Below are 23,566 nucleotides of genomic sequence, written 5' to 3'. Positions count from 1 at the left end.
AAAATAGTGTACTTAAACGCTAATTTACAGCCTTTGTCAGCATGCATTGCCACAAGAACAAGCAATTTTTGTTTCTTTTTAAAGACATGTTCTGTTTTTTAGCACAAAGGAGACTATTTTGTGGACTAGCTGTGGAACAGCTAACTCCAGTATGAAAGAATTCCAATATTGTTGTGCTTAGAGAATTCACATTCTGGAAAGCAAAAATACCTTCATGTGAAACGGGAGCTGGTTTTTAACTACCACACCATGCAAATTCTGAGAAAAAGGCAGAAAAATTTATTCAAACCATCTGTAAATAAGGCCATCCCAGGGAATGTGTGATAAACATGTACAGTTTGAAATATGTAATATATTCTACTGGAAAACAGAAAGCTATTTCAGGATGTGTATTCAACTGGGGCTTGTTGCAAACGAAGCTCAACTCTCTAGATTCTCCCCTTCAGGGGCTTCAGTGTCTCGTGAAATAATATAAAAGTATATGTGTTCAACTCACAGCACTCTAGGCTGCGGCGGAAAAGATACCTCCATCAATCTGTTCAAGAGGAAGAGGAGCTATTCCATTAATTTATGAAAGCAACGTATCCACCATTCACCATACGGCACTTACCCACCAAGTCACAAAAGGGAACACCTTTGAGAATTTTTTTCAAAAGTTAGCATAGCTTAAATGTGCTGTACAATTAACTGTCTCCTCCTGATTATTTGTAAAATGGACATTTAGTTTTGCTTTGTCATTTGAATTTCTTTTCCTCCCAATAATATCAAATTCAACATGTTTATACTAAAAATACAAGTAAATTTCCTAGCCCATATGTGAATGTTATTTTCACCATTTGTACATTTTAGCTAAATATTAACTCTAGCAAGGCAATATGCCCTGCTCCCTTTAGAAACAACAGATGTGAGCAAATAAAACATGTTGGTTTTACTGTAACTGGCTAAAAAAACAGAATTTTTTTTTCTATATTAATCATCTACTTTACTGAGTTTTAGATATAAATGAAATATCTTGGGAATCCATTGGAGAAATTGCAATATTTATAATTCAAGTCGTGTGTGTGTGTGTGTGTGTGTGTGTGTGTGTGTGTGTGTGTGTGCATGTATGATGGCCAGATGACAGTCTTGGGTATTGTTCCTGAGGCTTCTTCCACTTCAGTTTTTTAGTCTTTCACTGGTCTGAAGTTTTTCAAAAAAGACTCTACTGGTTGGCATCACCTTGGCTCTGCCTCTATAGCAGTGATTCTCAGCTTTCCTAAGGCTGCGAACCTTTAACTCAGTTCCTGTGTTGTAGTGACCCCCCAACCATAAAATTATTTTTTGTGCCTACTTCATAACTATAATTTTTCTACTGTTATCAATCATAATACAAATATCTGTGTTTTTAGAAGGTCTTAGGTGACCGCTGTGCAATAAGTCATTTCACCCTCTAGTGGGTCACAGATTGAGAACTCCTGCTCTATAGGGATTGGCTAACAGGAAAAAGCCACCAAGCCTGCCTTGTTTTTGCATAGGTTCGGAAGATGAAACTTGTTTGCAAGGTAAAGACTTTACCAAGGGAACTATCTGCCCAGCCCAACACTGTGAGCCTTTACATTCTTACTAGATGTCATGATATTATAATGGCTTGACTTCTAAACTTTTCTTAATATATTTGATAGTATTTATATGTGCCCCTACACAATAGATGTAAAATCAATTAATGCAAACATTTCCATGTTTACTATGCCTAATATAAGTATTTTAGGTATTCAAATCAATGAAAATATCACCAGTAAAAAATTTAGAGAGAACACTTTATATTTTAGACACATAGCAATTTTAAATCATACACAACAAATATAGGTTAAATACATGTGTATCTTAGACTGCATTTTCCAACATGGCCATAATGATTACCTCCTACTCCAAATGATATTCTAAAGTCAGAATTGGTTACTCTCCCATCAAGAAATAGATATTAATCTTGTATCTTGATAGGCCTTGTGAGTTCTTTGAACAATACAATATAGCAGAGGCTAAGGATATGCCCCAGTTCTCAATGTGGTCCTTCCTTACTTGGTCTTACAACTTTCTTGCCTTGAAGCCAGTTACCACCTGAGAAGTGCTGATTTCCTGAGACTCTATGTTATGACAGGCCTGGTCTGTGGGGTGGGATCCTGGAAGCCATGACTAAGTGGCAACAGAGGGGAGCCAGAGAGCCCTGGAGCATTCTGGATATGAGTGGGAAGTCACATTCACAGGGGCTATAGCTTCCAGCCTCAATGGCTGAACTGAGATGGAGAAGCCTCATGAATGTGTTCAGAATTCTTGTCTTCTGAACAGTAGAAAATGGTTGTGTGAGGTTGTTAAATTTAGAAGAACTTGTTAGAAGGGAATAGAAGAGGAAAACATAAGGAAATTCAGAATTCTGGTGAATAAAATAGACATGGTAGTCCAAACAAGCTTGGAAGGCGCAAACAATAAATCACAAGCCCAGAGAATATAAACCACAGTCCCAGAGATAGTATGGTACTGAGAGGCCAGAGGGAGAGCTTGTGTAGGACCCAGAGTATCTAAATCCATACTGATGTAACAGGGAAAGAGGTTCTGACATTCATGCTTGAATCTAAAAGACACATAGGTATTAGGTCAAAAGCAGGGACATAATGACTTTCTAGGAAGATGGTTTAAGTCATGCAAAAATCTTGGGGGGAACATGAATAGGGTTCACTCCTGAAGTGAAAGAAACTTAATGATGACCACAAAGGTGGTGACAATGGGGAAAGATGAAGTTACCAAAGAACAGGTCACAAAAGGTCCTGACTGCTCTCCTGGGGAATTTTGTCTTTATTTTAAGGGAGATGGGAAGCCACTGAAGGTCCTTAAGTAGCCTGAACCTTTGGAAAAATGCCTCAGCAGCAACAGGATCATTAGTGGAACATGACTACAACATAGTCAAGGGAGAATGGCTGCCAGAAGAAAGTACATTATAACTGGTGTCTTGTGAATGACTTGCAGTAGCATGCCAGAGGGATATTTAGGTAATAAAAACTTTGAGGAAAACAAGTACTTGGATATATGGGTATACCTGGATATAAAATGAGATCTGTAGAGAAATAACTATCTCTAATGAGTGCCACAGCATCGAAGAAGCAGGGTGATGCAAAACAGAACACATCTGTTTGACAGACACACATTTGAACAGGCAAAGGAAAAAGAAGAGGCCAATTCAAGATTTAACTCCAGATGAGACTCCAACATTGTTCACTCACTCACTGAAAGGCAGACCCAATGTAAACAGCAACATTAGGAACAGGTTAAATAAATTATAAGACACATTTAACACAAATATCTATGTTAAAGATGATCAGTGTAGAAAATGCACTGCAATGGAAATAGCAGCTTCTAAAATAATGCTAACAAATGGCGCTTTCAAAGCAATGTGAAAATATGCAAAGATAAGGGCTTATGAGGCTCTTTTTGTGTATACTTATTTTATTTTTTGAGACTATAAAACAACTATGTCATTTCCTCTTCCCTTTCTTTTCTCAAACCTCCTCCCCTTATTGAACTCCTTAACATGATTATCTGACCACATAGATTATTGGTAGTTTATAATGTCTATATTGCCAAAAAGTTGACCTTTATTTTGAAAACATTCTATAATAGACATAGAATGTTTGTTATAAAAAGCAAGAAGAGCTCTTAATTTTTAAAGTACATTTTCTTTGACTTTATCAATGTCTACTGTCTAGTCTAGGAAATCAAGTTCATATACTTTCATGCAATGAACATAATAGCTCACAAGTCATTGAGTACAATAAAATTGATTGCAAGTTCATGTATTTAAACTCATTACCCTATAAAGGCTCTCTATATCAAGTAGTGGAAAAATGCAAAGACTCAGGAATTCTCTTCTCAAAGAGCTTTTAATTCACATAGGGAAACAGATACAAATACCAAAGCAGCAAGCCATCCAACTTGTAGGACAGCAGAGAAGTGAATAGTTTAGTAGAAAGGATCAAAAAAGGATCACCTAAAGCTCATAGCAGAAGAAGCCAAAAGAATAGGGGAACCAGAGGACCAGGGAGTTTCCTGTGAGATTGTATTTCTTAGGAATGCCAGAAGCTAAATCCTTGTCACACAAACATGACTGCCTAAACAGGAGCTGAACAAGGAGGACACCAATAGACATTCTTACAGGGACTGGGAAAGGTGAGGAGGCCTCATCCCTGCACAAAAAACAAAAACAAAAAAATAAACAAGAAATATAAGAAGCTAAGAAATGCTGCGAGCAGAATTAGTCTTCCCCAGAGATGAACACGGCAACAAACAACTTATCCAATACCAAATGGTCAGCAACAAAAATATAAAATACAAAAAATACTATATAGACTGAGCAGAGTATATTTATGTATCTAGAAATATACATATGTATATTCATGTAACAACAATTAATAGAAAAAAAGCATATATTTGCAAGCAAGAAGGGTATATGGTAGGATATTAAGGAAATAACTGAAGGGGAAAAGATGTAATTATATTATAATCTCAAAAATATAAAAGAATAATTAAAGAAGAAAAAAAAGGGGTTGGGGAGGAAAACTTGCTTGTTTTTCCCAGGCAACCAGAGGACAGCCTTGGAGGAGGAGCAGCCAGACTTGTAAGAATGAGAAACGTTTGCCAGGCAGTAAAATAACAGGAGGTACCAGACCTGTGCTGTGACCTGAAGATAAAATCAGGGGTTTTCAAATACATTAAGTAGAAAAGAAGGTATTTTCAGGGCCTGAGGAAAAGGTGAGCCGGGCGGAGACCTAAGGGCCGCGAATACTGTGCTAGTCTGTAAGGACCGTCTCAATTAGAGAAACATCTAGAAGGATAAGGTGGGATAGTGCTGGAAGGTGGGAGGACAATGGAAGAGACAGAGATGGGAGAGCATTTCAAAGGTATTAGGGGAGTTTTAAATTTTTGGTTCGTTTGTCTTGCTTTTGTTTGGAAGCAGCTACAAGCAGCTGTAGAGATGGCAACCACACACAAATAAGTCAAGAGCTAATACAGAGTTATCATTAAAGGAAACTGGCATGTAATTGAAATTATGAAACAGCATGAAGACAACAGAGGATTAAACAGGAGGATCATTGATATCACAAGGATTTTGCTTTACTTTTGCATATGCTCTTAGATATTATATTTTTCTACATTGGCTGAAATAATATGGTTGATACTTCTATGTAAGAGAGCCACTGAACACAAGAAACACATGAAAATATTACGACCCTCAGGAAGAACGTCCGAGATGGCTAAATAAATTCGACAGCTATCAGAACATAAGTAGTGGGCGAATCAATTAATAGAGTGAAAATACCGTTTGTTGAAAACAGCCTGTCCCATGATGTACTTTACATACATTCTGTATCTGATTCTCAGAACAACTCACAAAATGCTATCGCTGTAGGAAGCTTGAAGGGGATAAGGAGTAGGAGGCAGATAAATAGAGCAAACTAAGTGCAAGCCCAGATGCAGGGGCCTGAGGTGTGAACAGGAACCTGGAAGGCAGACGTTAAACCACATTAAACAGCTGGGGGAGGGGGCACTGACATAGCAGACAGGACACCATGGAAAGCTAAGAAACCTTCCAAGCAGGAGACTTAATAGTGAAGTTGGGGACAGGGATGCAAGGCCAGAGCAGAGGAAACTGAAAGCACCTTCCTTTGGGAGGAATATGAAGAGTATGTCCAGAAGACAGAGAATGGGCTAGACAGTGCGGCGTGGCAGCCTACACCTGTGACTCCTGATCTTGGAAGCTCAAGGCTGGAGAATTGCCACAGGTTCAAAGCCAGCCTGAACCACACACAGACACCCTGTCTCTTCAAACAAAATAAAACTAAGTCACCGAGTGAACAAATAAACCACCGCCGCCACCAATCAAAAAGAAATAAAAAAGGCTGTGGACTAGTTTGGAAGACAGTGGTTCCACTGGCAACCCAGAGGGGTGTAGCTAGGCAACAGGAAATTTAGGTAATTTTAGAGAATGAAAGAATGCTGAGGTATTTCAGGGCTTAATAGCGTCTATTAGCGCCTCATTTGCTTTTAATAAGAATAGCAGAGATGGTCTGTGACCTTAATAGTAAAAAGAGATGCCTTATTTGTTCTCAATCTTCATACAGTTGCAAGGATTAATACTATTAATTCTAAATATACAGCAACCCAGTTCCACACGCACCTAGAGAGACCTCCATCACATGAAAGAAGGTTTAAAAATTTCCTTCTTTAGAGACAGTGTGTGATTTAAATTTAGTAATAACCTAAGATACTTAGTAAGCACTGTAAATTGTGCTTTAATCTGCAGGGTAAAACTGAAGCAGAATATGCTAGAATTTTTTATTCAAGAAGACTGAAGGAAAACCTGAGGAAAATAAAGTGTTCAGTTTCAAAGGATATTAGAAATTAGGAAAGCGTGTCAGGGCAATAAAATAGCACGAATAAAATCATCAAGAACAAGAAGAGCTAACACAACTCAGTAATAGGTTTTATCCGATAGAAATGACATGCATATTCATTGTATGTAATAAAATGGATGCTGTTGTTGGGGATGCTCACTAGATCAAAAAGCCTGAACACATTGATATGCCCACTCATATACACACATGTGTTGTTTGTAGCTTGGACAGAGACATTCTGGCCTGATACTTAAACCAAAATTATAATATCTGAGATCACCATAAAATAAATATAGTAACCCTGTATAAATGATATTTTGCTGGTCTTAAAATGATAGGAGAAAACTCTTTTTTTTTTCTCTCTCACAGAGTAAAGAAGCATCTTGTCCACACATGGGAAAAACTGTAGCATGAAACACTTACCATCAAGAACATAGAATTCACATGAGAAAGGTGCTCATGGACATAACTATCGTAAGTGGTTGAATGTTTACGTCCACATCATTCTTTTCCGATTTCTAGTTCATGGGGTTCAATTCAGCTAACAGGATGTCCATTAACTGTATGGGCTGGAAGCCCAAGAAAATGCCCATGTGACTCAAAAATTATTTCACGGCACAACATTCAACAACTATCTCTGAGGAGCAGACAGTCTGACTGGCCACCAAGGGCAGCTAATGAGAACATACCTCCTGTCTGGTTGATGGGGCATGTGGCCCATGTCCTCCGGGCAGTCCTGCAACATGGGCTGGAGCTCCTCCTGAGGAGAAGGGGTGAGGGTGGCTGTAGACTGGTGACTGTAGGACACCGCAGCTGGAGAAGAAGCTGCCCCCCGCACAGGGGGCGTTGGGCCTCTTTCATCTTCCTCTTCTTCTAACTCATCCTGTTGCAAATACATCCTTGCAGGTGGCACAGGACATGACATTTCTTGGTCATAGCTACAATAGGTGACAAGAACGCGCAGTGAGCTATTTGTATTAGACAGCGTTGGCACTCAATCTGCTTTTCAGATCTGTAGATTCTGGGTCACACTAAAGAATTATTGTTAGAAAAAACTCACTGTTAGAAGCTATCAGAACATACAATAGCATAGTATAGGCACTGAGAAGTCTGACAGTAAGAAAGAGCTTTGCACAGTTGTTTTAGTGAATCTCCAGTGCACTTTGGGGAATTCTGGCTGTCACTCCATAGGATCGCTAGGAAAAAAAATACAAACTGCAAATGTACTGCAAATGGCCCAGGGTAATGTCCTAAACTGGGTGAAATCCTTTCAAAGGGAAATAAACTGGAACTCAACTTACTCAGTCCATCACCACCCATGTTTCCTCTGACACATCAGTAAGGTACTGTTTCTTTAGTTGAATACAAGACTGGTTGGTTGGCATTTTGAATTTAGAACACAATGTCCTTGAAAAATCAAATGCCTTCTTTTCCCAGATAGAGAGCTGTGCTGGACATCAAGAGGTAGACAGAGAAGGCGAGCTCTTTCTCCCCTTGCCCCGCCCATTCATCCATTACAATGCCAGAGATGGATTTTACACGGTATAAATTGCAGACTTCTTTTTCTTATTCTCTCTCTTTATTTTTTCTTCTATTTCAGACAGACACCAGATCTTGCTTTCTAGGCCAGGTCAGCCCCAGCCTCCTGGTTGCTGGGATTACACACATGTACCAAAAGCGGCCTTTTACAGCCCTCTCTTTACTCATCTCCTATCACCTGTCTTGCTTCCCTCAAGCAGAAGAGTTGATGGTCAAATACCATGGTTGCTTGTGTATTCCCTTACTTCTTAAAATTCTAAGTTATCCTTTGTCCCTCTTGTCTATGCTTCCTCTGCTCTCAAGAAGCACAGTAATTTGTTCTCATATCTAAAGAAGAAATCTTATATAGTGTTCTTAATATATTCTCTTGTCTGCATCAAACCGCTCCCCAGATCATCTCTATACTCTTTTGAAAACTCTAGCTTCTGTTGTGTATGGCACTGTGGATGCCGCTCTCAATTCATCTCCTTGCTTCTAATCATTCCTTTTTTCAGTACCTTCAAGTTGCTCCACATTTGCAAAAATTAAGTGCACACCACTCACAGATCACTCACTGACTCCAAAGCAATAAATGATTCTTTCATTACTTAAACAATAAAAAATAAAAATTCCAAGGCAAGACACTCAAGTATCTGCACGATCTGGTTTACATCTGCCTTCCCGGCTTCCTCACTCCCTTCCATGTGTTTCCTGTTAGCTCTCCAGGAGTCCACATCTCTGTGTGGTCCCAGTGTCCATAAACCCCTGTGCTCTATTCAGAGCCTTCTCATGTGTCAAGGTTACGAACAACTGGCATTTGATCAGAAAGCCTTCATTCTTCTCATTCAAAATCATCCTCTATGGGATGTAATGCTTGACAGTTCTGCTTTGCTTTTTTTTTTTCTTTCTTCATATCAACTCCATGTTAATTGTGTGTGTATATGTTTGTGCCTCTGTGTGTATGCGTGTCCTAAGCAGTAACTATTGTATTAAAATAGCTGGGACAACAAACTTTTAAAAACAACAGCTGAGCCGATCTCTGTTCCTTGCACAGTCTGTGCCTGCAGATTTACTGACTCGGTAAAATTTATATGTAACCGCAAAAATCGGTCTTGGTGACATTTTCATGGTCAGTCTCACATCTGCACAGAGGCCAGAATCTAGCCACCTGCCATGTATGTTCCCAGCTGTGGTAACAAAAGTAAAAATAAACAAATACGACGACCCGCTTTCGGGAGTTCATGTTTATGCCCTCAACAATCACCCTTCTAACCGTTTTTGTAGTTCCAAGCTTCTTTCTTAAAATTTTTTCCCTTTCTTTTGATTTTTGCATAACACTGGTAATTTTCCTGTTTCTTGTGATGCCCAACAGGAGTGCTGAAGTTAAACTAGACTAAGGATGGCAACAGTGGGCCATATGCCCTGGGAGGCGAATGTGTTCAGAAAGGAGCTAATGCTAATGGCTGTGAGCGTCACATTAGGGAGGAAGAGCAGATGTTCACTAAGGTATTTTAAACAAGGCATCCATAAAATGAGAGTACGCACGGACAACAACCATTGCGGTGGAGGCTCTTAGGAACCCTTTCCTACGTTCCTCGAGGTATTCATATTCATCAGCATTACAGCTATGGGCAATGACAATGGCCCTATACACATTTCCTATACGATAACTTTATTTAAGACACATTTTAAATAGTAATAGAAAACAGAAAGATGGGGACTTATTTTTGGGCAGAGTTGAAACTGTTACAGCCTTTGTTTTTGTGGAGAATAAATTAATGAAGACTTATTTCAGTCATTCTTAATCACAGAAAAGACTATATTTTTTTTCTGGTAGACCATACTTTCTGGATGTTTATTCTCTGTTGGGGGAGTTCTCCTTTGATGCTGCTGGTAATGTAGCTTTTTATTTTGTCTGGTGTACCATGTCCAGTGACAGAATTGGGAAATAGAAATGGCACACAAACTTCCTAAATTTTACCGTGTGGTTTATTTGTACTCATTAAATATTTTGAGGGTCAGTCCTGCGAAATTTAAATTTCTAGGTAAACTGCTTTTAGCACAATGTAATAATATCTAAGGAAAAGCATTTTCCAATATACCATGAGTTGTATAGATCGATGTAGTTGTATTAGGAAATATAACATGTGACAAGGACACTCTGACACTTCCAGGCCTCGCTTAACAGCCAGGATGTGTCTGAGAAATCCATTGTTAGAGAACCTTATCATCAAATGAGCATCCCAGAGTATACTTTCAGAAACCTGATGGAACTGTCCACTTCTCAGCTCTACAGCCAATGGCTGTTAATACTTAATAATACACATTGGAAAGCAGTTGTGTTTTATGAGTCAAGGAAAGCAGAAACAGTACAGTGGAAACACTACTGGGCAGGATTCTTCCATTCCATCATCATCTTATGGGATTAACATTACATAATATGTTACAACACTGACTTCAGGGGAATCTGTGACTATATTTAAAATAGCATGAATCAGCCAGGTGTGGTGGCACACACCTGCAATCCCAGCACCCAGGGCAGAGGCAGGCTAGGTAGGCCAGCCTGGTCTACAAAGCAAGTCCAGGACAGCCAAGGCTACACAGAAAAACCTTGTCTCAAAAAAAAAAAATCAAGAAATAATATATTTACGATATACATGATCCTATGAATAAGTTTACATGTATGCACGCTATTTTTATTCTGTTAATCCAAGGACTGCGATTAAAGGCATGCTCCACCGCCACCCAGCTATTATATACACTATTTTTAATATGTGCATACACATGCACACATACATGAGTAATTAGATACACCCACGTACACGGGTATACGTATACATATAATATGTGTATATATATATACATATAATATGTGCGATAAAAATTAATTCCTAAAACTTAATTCATGTTTGAGATAGCCCTAGGGAGAGCTTATATATGTGGTACTATATATGTGTGTGTGTGTGTGTGTGTATTTAATTTTCAAGTGCTAAGGAAGTTTCCCAAACCTTAATTTATATTTGAGATTTCTCTGGGGAGGGCTGTTAAGCCCTGCTGTTTAATTTAGAAACTAGTGTTTGAGAACATGAGTAATGCGTCTCCTTTGGACAATGCGGGTGAACCCTGCCTGACTCTGCTCTGAAGCATGCATACTGCGCGTCTTACCATGGCAGCCTCCTTACCTTTCATCTACTGACATGCTGTATTCTTCGCTGTTGCTGTGTGGAGGCGGATGCGCCGGGGGAGGGGGAAGCAAGTCTGCCCAGTTCATGCCACCCTGCTTGGGTGCCTTTGGTGTACGGGCCCCTTTCTTGTGCCCTTGACTCCCTAGAAAAGAAATAAAATACACGCCTTTTGTTTCTGACCTTTACATTTTACTTTCCATTATTAAGGAGTTTAATATTTTCTGGTACTGTCATGCAATGCTTATGTGCTGTGTGTGTGTGTGTGTGTACGTTTCTTGATTAAGCAGAACTTGATACAAGAGAAAAGGCCAAATACTGCCAGTTTCATAGCAAAGAAAGCAACATAAGCTTAAATGAATTTTTACAAGTCATATCATTAATAGTGATCTTCCTACAGCAATTAATTGCATTATGGATTATCATCTGAAACAAATGAGCTGTGGACATATTTTCTGGAGTGCCTTTCTATTGTTTAATTGCTAAGTCCTAAAATACAATACGATACAGATACGATCTATTAGTGTTCTACTGTTGCATTAAATCACTGAATATATATAATTTGTACTTGTCCATTGGTATGTCTCAGGCACAATGAAACTGCTCATTTTCTTGGGGAGGGGAGGGCAGGCTAAAATAAATTGCCAGAAGAGCTAATATATTTAATGACAAAAGAAGGAGAAAAGTGCATTTAAAAAAAAAAAAGAACAGAAGTATTTTTTTTAACCAGCATCTATAAAATTATGATAATGAAAAAGATAATGAAAAAGATGATGTTCCTGAACATTTTCTGTGGGTTGGGGTAGCCCAATTATTCATTTACTGTGGTGTTTTGAGTTTAGAACTGATTTATCCTTTAAACATTGGTAGCTGTACCTACACTAATTTTTAGAGAGTTTTGAGTCAAAAGATATTGTGAGATGAAACACTCCCACTTAACATATTTTGTCCATATGTATATTAGGAACGCCGAGTCTGTAATTATTTTTTTTCTTACATGAGCTCCCAGAATCACAGAATTCCTTTAATTTTTCTTTATGGCCCTGAACCAAGTCCCATGGGAGATGAAGCAGGTTTGAGCTTATTCGGTGAGCCTTTAAAATGTTTTCTAAGTCACTTGGGACTTTTCAGTCATAGGAAGTGTTTGTCATGCCAGTTGTTCTGGGGCTGGTCTGCTGTTGTGCGGGCTGAAGGGCAAGCCGGCTGTTGACAATAAACTGTGACTGTCACTCCCACGCCTGTGTGTCTGTATGCTCTTTTACACCCTCCCATCCTTGTATTAGGACAACTATGGGGCATGCATTATGGAGTAAATATTAACCCGCGCCCTACTCTTGATTTCCTCATACACATTTTCCCCCAAGAACAGCACTGCCCTAATCTTCTGAACACTGCAGTCCTCTCCTGGATTTCATTCATGTGCTTTGTTCTCCTCTAGCATCAGACTTCACATCTCTAGTACCCTTTCATCACCCACAGAATAACCAATGATAACAGACGTATCAAGATCAGGCATCTAAAGTGAGGGATGTGGAAGCCAACTGAAAATCAAGAACTTAAAATTATGTTCTTCTTTATTAATATATGGTTTTTCTCTACAAGTAGGTAAGACTTCAAAGACGAAAGGCACATAGTAATCAAAGACCTAAATGTTGTTTATGATTTTACCAAAAATACATACTTGCAATTTTACTCAAAACATGGAGTTTAGTTACTTTGAAGAAGAAAAAAAAGATCACTTGAAAGGAGAATATTCAGTGCAACCTGAGAAAGATCTAAAATGGTAAACAATCATTTCTTAGCTGCTTTAGCTCCCATAAGAACCTCTGAAGCTCAGGCTGGACAATGCCAAGCCATCATGCCCCTATTAAGGGATGATAGTAAACTGCAAATGTGAGCATCATTACACAAGTTGTGCAGAGCCACTTGGCACAAAGACCCTAGCAACAACTACTCCCGCAGTTGCCAGGAGGCTCCATTCTTCCCTGTCCTGGAGACGCATGCTCCACTTAAGATCAATTGCTCCGTTCTCATTGTGCTGTGACTTGCCACATGTTAGTTCTAATAATGAACCGCCTTTAATTACAAAAACAGGACTTAACTACCAGCAAACTCCCATCTGCAGCGCCTATCAGGAAAACAGCTGGCAGACAGCTGCAGCCGCAAGGCCGACCCACAGGGAAGCCTCACTGTGGTTTCTGATGCAGGACAGGCTGAGACTGGGAGGAAACTTCATGAGCTTTCCAGCAAGAACTGGGAGATCTCGGAGAGACTGTGAACTAAGAGAGGTTCCTGTTGTACCTCAGCCCCAGATTCTTGCTTCTCAGGCTCCGTGAGTGCACCAAGTGGTAACATAGCAAATTAGTTACATATGTACTGTGTGGGGCTGTATTTTGGCTAAGGGAAGAAGCAGACCTTTAACTGCCTGAAAAGATTATTCTATACTTTTGAGGTTGCTAACTGTCAGTAACAAAGAAGGAAACGGGGTGCTTGATATTGGACGCCAAATAGGATCTGAAGCAGTTTATTGCACAGACAGTGCTTTAATTGCAGACCAGACCTGAGTCTGGGACTTCTATGATACAAAGTGATGCTTCACCTCAGTATAAGAGCTCATTAGCCCTCTGTTCATCATCTCTTTTTAAGAACAAGGCTGAGATAGTGCCAGATTGATTTCTAAAGTGGCTGTACAAGTTTACATTCCCACCAGCAGTGGAGAAGGGTTCCCCTTTCTCCACAACCTCTCCAGCATGTGTTGCACTTGAGTGTTTGATCTTAGCCATTCTGATGAGTGTGAGGTGAAATCTCAGGGTCATTTTGATTTGCATCTCCCTGATGGCTAAGGATGTTGAGCATCTCTTTAAGTGTTTTTTCTGCCATTCTACATTTCTCTACAGAGAGTTCTCTGTCTAGCTCCGTTCCCCATTTTTTAGTTGGATTACTTGAGTTGTTGCTTTTTAACTTCTTACATAAATGGGATGGACATTTGAAGTAGGAGAAAACAAGAAGCAGGATAGGAGCCTACCATAGAGGGCCTCTGAAAGATTCTACATAGCAGTGTATCAAAGCAGATGCTGAGAACTTAACCATGGCCAAACTTTGGGCAGAATGCAGGGAATCATATGAAAGAAGAGAGAGTTAATAAGAACTGAAGAGAACAGGAGCTCCAAAAGGACCAAATATATCTGGGTACAGAGGCTTGTCTGAGACTGATTCTCCAACCAGGAACCATGCATGGATATAACCTAGAACCCCTGCTCGGATGTAGCCCATGGCAGCTCAGTATCCAAGTGGGTTTCCCTAGGAAGGAGAACAGGACTGTCTCTGGCATGAACTCTTTGGCTGGCTCTTTGACCTCCCCACCCCCCGTGGGAGGAGCAGCCTAGCTAGGCCATTGCAGCCAGTCCTGGTGAGACCGGAAAAGCTAGGGTCAGGCAGGAAGGAGATGAGGGAGGGAGAGTGGGATTGGGAGGGAATGAGAGAGGGGGCTACAGCTGGGATACAAAGTAAATAAACTGTAATTAATATAAAAAATAAAAAATATTTTAAAAAAGGCTCTGTTGGTCTCCGTGTAAAAAAAAAAAATCTGAGCCCAAGTGGTCCTACAGAGACTGATGCAACAACCAAGGACCATGTATGAAGAGGACCTAGACCCTCTCCTCAGATGTGGCTGATTGGCAGCTCAGTCTCCATGTAGGTTTCTGAGTAAGGGGAGCAGGGACTGCATCTGTCATGAACTCGGTTGCCTGCTCTTTGATCACTTGCTGCTGGCGATGCGGCCTTGCCAGGCCACAGAGGAAGAGGATCCAGGCAGTCCTGATGAGACTTGATAAGCTCTGGGCAGATGGCAGAGGGGAAGAACTCCCCTTTCAGTGGACTAGTGGAAGGGAATGGGGGGAAGAGGGAGGGAGGGTGGAACAGGAAGTTGTTGAGGGATGGGGCTTCAATCGTGATATGTAATGAATAAATTGTAAAAAAAAATTAAAATTGAAAAAAAACAAAAACAAAAAACAAAAAAAGGAGAGCAAGGCTGACATTGTCTGTGTCTTTCTTACTTACCAGATGTACTGCTGCCCCGATCTGAGCTGTTGTAAGATCCTCCTGTATTCTGGTCATAGGACTGGTTGTACGGGATGGTTGGAGGGATTGTGTCATTTGCCCGATAATCTACACATTTCAGATAGAAAAAAAAAAGTTTGTTTCCTCTTAGTTATTTCATGTTTGTTTGGTTTATATTTCTGAGTAACTGAAGAAAGCAGCTGGATTATTTACTTGCCTGGTTTCCTCTCGAGATTAGCACTTCTAGTTCAAGTACACACATACATAGGCACAGGCATGTATTTTTAAATACAATAACAAGGACTATGGGCACAGGTTTATAGTACAGTGCTTGTTTCCCATGCATCAGGACTTGGATTCTGTTGAATGCCCAGTCTAATGTTCTCGTTGTAAACACTTTCTCTTTCTGTCCAGTAAAGGTATTGTAATCCAAGATAGATGCCAACTGCACCTAGACCTAAACTGGTTTATTTTCTCTTGGGCTGTCTCTCTGCTCAAGCACCACACCAAGGCTGTGCTTTACAGCTTAGTTTCATATGGTAACATCCTTAGGAGATTAGCTACCTATTTAACTCTATTTATATAGTAACAAAACTGAAACTTGTCAGCAACACTGAATCTCGTAAAAATTTGTCCCCAATAAGAAAACACAGTATCTTAATCTGGCCCAGGAATGCTTCTACTTACTTAGGCAGAAGTGAAAATGCAAAAGATAAGCCAGCCACTGACATAGGACAAGGCTAACCTGTCGTTCTGTTTGCTTTCCAGAGTCTTCATTATATTTTCACATACTCAACTTGCTTCCAAGCAGTATAAAGGAACAGTCATTCTAAAGTGTTTGTACATAGCACCTCCAGACCTTTCCAAGGCTCAGAGTGAAAGTACACAATGTGGAAGATTAATGTGATACGAGTTTGAACCACCACAGTGAAACTCTCTTATGCTTCTTTGTCAGTCTTTGTCATCAACTTATGTAGAAATCTTAATGATTTTCATTAAATTGGGTTATTATATCAATCAAGTGCTTCCTTAAACTTGGGAAAAGGTTAGATGACTTTATTATAAAATTAAAACATACAGCATAGATTTAATCAAATGAAATGCTTAAATTATCCCTTGGTAATCTTGAGTTGTAAGCCTCAAGAAAATAAATCCTTGTCTCTAATTACTTACAGTAAAATGCATCTTTTACCTGGATACCTGCACAACATTGCTCCATCTATTCAAATTAGAGCAATCTTGCTTTTCCTAGAGGTATAACTTTGCAAATCACATTATTACAGCACTAGCCTGAAGAACTGCAAAGAAATCAAATACCTATCTCTTTCAACCCACACATTACAATACAGAGACATTCCCCTCAGGCCATACAATACCATTCTGCTCCTTCAAGTTAATATTAAACTCAATTTATTTTAGGTTCTATACTGACAGACTTCAATCAGGTCAACCACAGAAATTTAGATCCTAGAATTATACATTCTAGCAGTCAGAGTAACCACATGAGGTGACACAAGAAATTGAACCACTTCTCCAGTTCAAGTTTAATTTAATTATTTTTCTTCAGTTTGATATAAAAATGCCATTCGTTTCTATGACCATGTAGAAGCAATTATCTTCCATCCTCAAGTGGAAAGGATGGAATAGTCTATTTATTGAGAATGTGAGGTATTGTGATAGCTGTACATCTGCCTTATGAATAAAAGATTGCTTGTCCTAGGCAATCCTTCACCTACTATTAAATTTAAATTAATCTCAAAACCATTTCAAAATACTTATATATTATTATAAAATCAATTTTCCAAGGTGATTGTTGTGCTAATTAACTCTTTGACACTGGAAATTTTGAAGGCAAAGAAACAAGAATAATTTCAGTAATCAAAGGAAGGATTTGAGTTGGTAGTCACAGACCAGTTTTCACAGTTAGTGCCGGGAGGTAAGGGGATCACTACAGAAAGGGGTGGGAACAAGATGCAAAACCCTTCACCTTTGTTGAGCTTGTTTTGCTCCATGATGTTATACTGAATTGGTGCCACTTCCTGTTTCTGCTGTCCTGGAGGCTTCCAGTGCTTCTCGCTGGAGTCCCCGCCGCCATTGTTCATGTTGTTGCTGAGGTTTGCCTGGATGAGCTGCGTAGTGGCATAGGGAGTGGGCTGCCCTGATGGATTGACAAAACGCCCGTCCTTCAGATTTGGGCTATTGAAGGTTTTCATCTCATTGATTTTGTTACTAAGGTCCACATCACCATAAACAGTTGACTCAGGGAGCATCAGATTTGTTTGTTTGTTATCCAGTTGGTTGTTATAATTTGCTATACAATCAGCTATGTGCAACGAAGAGGAAAAGGAAAAAGTCATTCTGCATGGTTATTCGTCTTAAATTTTTTTCCTAAGAAGCTTTCTGAGTTACAATGAAATTGGTCAATGAAGGACAAGTGTGCTTAAGATGGACAGAAGGTGTGAAATAGTCACGTAGACTTTCAAAGAAAACTAAAATTTAAGAAAATCAGAATATACATAAATTTTTATGTAAGAACCAAATAATTTTGAACCTCTGTTAGTGCTATTGATGATCCAGTTTAAAACAGTTATCCTTAACTCCACCAATAGGAATTCCACTACAACAATATACATGCAAATCTGTATGTCACACCTTCTCATTTGCTGGCCTCAGTTTACTGACCTACTTGAAGTTACGAGCTAGCTACTGAAATGACAGAACTAAGTAAATAAGTTGAGAACTCAGACCATGGGTCAATACACCTTCTAACTGCATAGCAAAGTCCTGATAGTTCAATGTTTTACAAAATGCTTCTATTCAGAGCTAAGAGGAATAGGGAAAAGTAAAATTAAATAGTTCTCAGGGGGATTTTATTAGTTCATTATATGGACATACAAGATAATCATTACCAGAGAAAGATGCTACATAACCATTGTTCGTGGTTTCATAATGACACCCCATGAAGTCTAAAATGACAATAATGATGATAAAATGAATCATGGTGACCAGGGTCATTTAATCAAATAAAGACAGAATAATATCTAATATTTCTAATATCTAATTTTCATGTTAATTCTACCTTCATTGAGATAATTAGGAACTAAATAACATACCAATAGATGTATTTAAAGCCTGCAGTTTAAAGTATTAAAACAGCAGGAAGAAAAAAACAACTAAAGTTATATTCTAAGTTTTAAATTAAAAAGTTACCACAGAGGAATAATATTATTTTATTCAGGTTGCTCAAAAGTGGCACCAACATTAACAGGTTTCTTAGAGAATTAGCCTTTCAACAGGACATCTTTACAACTGATAAATTAACGTGCTTGCTACTTACAAGGTGACCAGGAACATAACCTTAAGGACTTGCAATTTCCCTATTACTCTGCATTTCTGTTATACACAGTGAAACATGGATGTTCAGTTCATCTGGCTTGGAGTCATTTCCTTTTTAATTTCTAGGGACTAGGTTCCGCTTAATAGTGATTAAGAACTACAACAAAAGCAATATGGTTTTGGGAAGTTCATCTTGCTTTGGCAATCTTTCTATATGAGCTTTATGAAATAGGTTGTTTCTAATCTTGGCCCCTTTCTACCTTACATTGGCAGTACAGCAGCCACTGGTCATATCTGACTATAAAGCCCTTCAAATGTGGCTAGTACGCATGAGGAAACATTCAGTCAATTTGAATTTTAAAAGCCATCTGTGGCTCTCCTATTGGACAGTGTACCCTGGATATTACGATACAGGGCTGTTAGCGTGTATGCCTTCCTGCTGGCATCAACCCTGCCTTTTATTTAGGGTTGGGGGGCTATCCAGCTAGACTATTTGAGCATGGAGCTCGGAGGACACAGACTTGTCACATGGATAAGTAACATCTACATTCAGTGAATGAGACCCAGGATTATTTGTGAGGATGGTCACAGCGATTACTGTTTGATTTTTCTCACAATTTAAAACACACTCGCCTACAGCCCACCTTCTCGGTCTCCCTTTCTTATGCATATGCACTTTTCTACTTCCATAGTCACACTTTTTGGCTCTTTACAATTATTTTAGTTTCAAAATTTGTGAATATTGGGACTTTCTTCTTTTGTTTTCTTGAGAAGCAATTTTAACACTCCTTCTCTAGCTGGAAAATTCCACATTTCTACTCTGATGTTTTAGTTTCTACAATACACTACTAATGCAGGCAGACAATGCTGCTGCTGTGGGCTTTTTGTCATACACCAGGGGGATCTTTGTGGCCTCAGAATTTGTTTTTCTATTGTGAATTCTGATGTAAAGACTTAGTTCATTTTCATCAAAAAGTTTTTTTTTTTTTTTATCACTATAGGTGATATCACTAAAAACAAATCTGGTTTTCTTTACAGGTTTACCAGTCTTTAAACAGTCATAATAAAAATTAGAATTATAAATACTCTGACTTGTTCATAATTTCATTTTCCTTTATTCTATAATTTGTATGTTCTGTTCAGGGATGGAAAATACTTGACCAGGCTAGTTTGCTACACATTCATGATTGCCTAAAATTGTTGGCCAGTTTCTTTCTCATTCAGGAAGGACACATGGCCTTTTCTGGATAATAGCTTGGTAGGGCTGATCTATTTTCAGCGCTAGCTGTGCCCCTAACCTGGGCGGCTGTAGGTTGTCAGGTTGCTGTCGCTGTTCCCATTGCCTGCTGTGCAGCAGTTGATGGAGCAGTCATTGTGATTGTTGCCTGTGTTGGGCCACGTGTCGGCCAGCCATGGTTGTGCGGCAGGTTCACTAATGTTGAGAAGTCCTGGCCTAGAGGAAAACAGTAAAGAAAAGTGAGTATTGTAGGGATAGAAAACAATTCCTATTCTGAATTCCAGTACACATTTGATTTGATTAATCTTATCGCAATTTGGTGAGCCACACTGAATGAGCTCATGGTGCATTTTACTTTACAGTCAGGCAACTGTGATATAATGTTCTAGAAGGTATCTCTGTGGACAGAGCTATAAATCTGTAGAGTTGTGTTTCAGAGTTCAAATCTTTATTGCCTACATTAAAGATTTCACCTCACTTTTTGTCATGGTGATTAAAAAAAAATCAAACACAGAATCTGAAATTATCACTGCACAATTTTGAGTCTTGGAGGTTGGGCCACTTGCCCAACTTGATCCATTAAAATTTTTGATCCATTAAAATTGCTTCATTATGAAGAAAAACGTGCTTATTTACAAAACAAACAGAGCCTTCTTATAAAGCATGCGTTCATCTTTTTCCTCAATGTCCTAGTGACTCCATGGCATCTTGTGCAGTGGTCTATCAGAGTATCAGTGTGCTGCTGGATAAGCTTAGGGAGATGATATAGCTAAACACATCCCAAGTCCTGCACAATCGAAAGCTAGTGAATGAAATCCCAGGAAACAAAGATGTTAAATAAAAGAAAGACTAGTGCCCCCTCTCTCCACAACTGATGCTAATCCTCTTTCCTTTGTGGAGGCAGAGTGTGTGCAGTAATTAATGGGTGACCGAGTCTGCAGGTGGCAGGGAATCGAGCTGCAGTCCGTGTGCTTTTTCAACGTGGGCTCCACCTGAAAACTCAGCACAAGTAATGAAGGGCAGAAGGTGTTCTGCAACCCACCACAGAACAGACTGGCACCATAGCCTATGCCACCGTTTTGTTTAAATTGCCAAATTATAACAACCATACTTTTCACTTAGCTGGGTAGCACAGACTTCATATTCTCTCTCCGTGTCTTTTCTTCATTTGGGTAATTTGTGTTGCTAAAGGTATGTAACTTGTTATGCAAATGACAGTTATTTGAGGGCTAATTCATTTCACAGGGAAAGCATGGACAGATAATTCTTATAGCCGTGCCCACATGGGAGTATATACTTACTCAGCTAAAATGAATATTTGCTCCCTGCTTATAACGGGTGAAGCATTGTTCTGAGTTCCTTTAATGTAATTACCTATTCAATCATCACCAGTTTACAGTTTCAGACTGCTAGCATCCAAATTTTTCAGAAAAAAAAAAACAACCAAACAAACAAACAAACAAACAAAAAAACCAAAATCAAAAAACAAAACCAAAAACTAGAACAGCGGTTGAGGTACTTGTGTGCACAGTGAGTAGCCGAGCTGAGGTTCAGACATACGCAGTGAGCCCTTTGTTCACACTCTGATGTGGTGTGTTATAAACAGATACAGAAACTTGTGGGACTTCTCTGATGTTCTCATACATGCAGTAACTGGAAAAATGAAAAACATGCTTTATAGTCTCGAGAAGGCTGTTAAATTGGGCTGTTTAATTATTAAAAGTGTTGATAGAAACATACTTTGAAGAGCACTGTCGCCGGACTGTTGAAATTTTAAACATTTAAACAGAGGCTTGTGGCATGGATATTTGGGGTTTGAATAGATGTAGAAAAATCTACATTAGTCATGTTTCGCTTTCTTGTTTTATTTCCCCTGAACTTAAACCTGGAGTGTTTTCACTGTTGAAGTTATTAAGAATAAAACCCTTGCATTTGGCACTGCAGAGGACTATGGTATGTATGAAGCATAGGTCAAGTGGAAAATTCCCAGACTGACTTGAATGTTTCAAAAGGAACAGACAGTGTTTTTATGCTACTGTGATTCCCTTGAAAACACGTTTATGGTGAGTGCTTTGATATCATCAGGAGCTTAGAGAACTTCTCATATAGAGCGGTGGTTTCCAGCAGGAAGGAAGATCAACAATCACACTCTGTCGGGCTTCTGTTTAGACTTGAGTTTGGAATGAAAATTATTCTCAGGGAGAAGGTAAAACACGACTCTTGTCCCACAATGAAGCTTAAAGTGCCAGGTGTGTATTACAAAGGTCTTGGGAGAAGGCAAGGGGAGGCACAGCTATTCTGATAAAGGTGTCACTGTCTTTTGCAAGCAACAATTCTGAGGGTTATGTTTATACAGTTAAGCTTATGGATCTGATGTGCAAGTCTAGCTGCCCAGCAGAAGCAAAGCATATAGGAACCACTGGCTTACACATATTTAAAATAACTTTACACGACTGCAAAATATTCATATATTAACAGTATCCCTTTGAGTCGTGGCAAACAAACAAAAAGAAACAAATAACAACAAAAAACCCAACTGTGCTCCAAACATTACATGCCAATTGCCTCCAGTTCTTCCTTTTCCATTGCTTCAGATATTCCTATCTCTCATTCCAAGAACACTTACTTGAATTGATAAACCACAGCATTAATGCCACAGAGTCTGGGAGCTGTGGAAAAATTATGCGGAATCCCAGCAGTGAAGGCTGCCAACCTATCGCCTGTGTCCTTTCCCCGCTGACTGGGTGAATGAGTTTCAAAGCCCTGGATACATCTCTGAGTTGCCAACGTTTTTAAGAGACGCAAGATGTGGGTTTTATCCACTTCTGCCTGTTCTCCCACGGCAGGAAATGTGGTACTGGCAGTCTTCACCAGGCAAGGCTGACCTTCGCACACCCTCCTTCAGGTTTCCTTAGTTTTTCCTGGTTCAGGCTGTGGTTTGGAATTTTAGTAGGCTTTCTTGGAAGAGGCAACTGGAATGTTTGAGGCATGAGAAACAAATGAGCAAGAGCAGCTATTTAATATTCCTGTGCTCTGCCTGGATCACCACACTCTCTTTGTGCTTTGCGTGTTGGGAGCAGGTCTCTTGGTAGAACCAGGATGCTCATTCTTCCCTACAGGATAACTAAATCTGCCCTGTGAGCAACTCTAAGATCTTTCCATTCCCTTTTATGTTACAAATTGGAAAAAAGATCCGGTCCCCCAAAACTCTTTAAAACAATCGAAGACAAAATGGGGGCCTTCGGCATGCATTTACTTATCAAGCCATTCATCCTTTTCTTAGGCTATCAATGACATCATTGAAGTACAATCACCGACCTTACTGATGTCATCTAATAAGTCAGCTCGACTCCATAATAAAATTTCATTGATTCGACGGGGAAGAGAAATCAGTCAGTAAGGTGTTGCACAAGCCTAAGGATCTAAGTTCAACCCCCAGAATCAACGTAAAAAGCTTTTTATCCAGCTCTGGGGAGGTGGAGATAGTTGGCTCTCTGGGGCCCACAGGCCAGCCAGCCTAGCCTAAAGGGTGAGTTTCTGGCAAGTGATGGAAGGACAGCAGAGGGTAAGCTTTGGCCTCCACAGGCAATGCACACCTGTGTACACACGCCCCCGACCCTCAATATGTGTACTCAAATGCAACTCATATATTAATCACGAACTGTGTGTCCACTGTCGACTAGGATTTTATGTTTTATGGTCACTGTAGTCAGACGGGGCGAGGGTTAATAAGCTCTTCTTGTCAACGTTTAAACAGTAACCATGGAAGGCTTTCTGTGCTTGGTAGTTTCTGTTGTCACCACTCAGTTCTG

At 39.5% G+C, this 23,566-nt stretch overlaps 1 protein-coding gene across 1 annotated transcript in view; it reads right to left on the bottom strand.

Moving 5' to 3' along the window:
* The window catches only part of Robo1 (roundabout guidance receptor 1), a 740,394-nt gene that overhangs the window by 15,982 nt on the left and 700,846 nt on the right, over positions 1-23,566 (bottom strand). The window contains exons 20-24 of the mRNA XM_055617842.1: positions 19,816-19,970; positions 17,169-17,504; positions 15,182-15,289; positions 11,123-11,267; positions 7,112-7,360 (exon numbers count right to left, since the gene is read on the bottom strand). Of these exons, the coding sequence (XP_055473817.1) occupies positions 7,112-7,360; positions 11,123-11,267; positions 15,182-15,289; positions 17,169-17,504; positions 19,816-19,970 (993 nt within the window). The remainder of the gene's footprint in view (positions 1-7,111; positions 7,361-11,122; positions 11,268-15,181; positions 15,290-17,168; positions 17,505-19,815; positions 19,971-23,566) is intronic.

Source organism: Psammomys obesus, unplaced genomic scaffold (assembly GCF_907164565.1).
Source record: "Psammomys obesus unplaced genomic scaffold, mPsaObe1.curated_primary_1811, whole genome shotgun sequence".
Taxonomy (NCBI): domain Eukaryota; kingdom Metazoa; phylum Chordata; class Mammalia; order Rodentia; family Muridae; genus Psammomys; species Psammomys obesus.
This window is presented reverse-complemented; position numbering and strand designations above follow the sequence as displayed.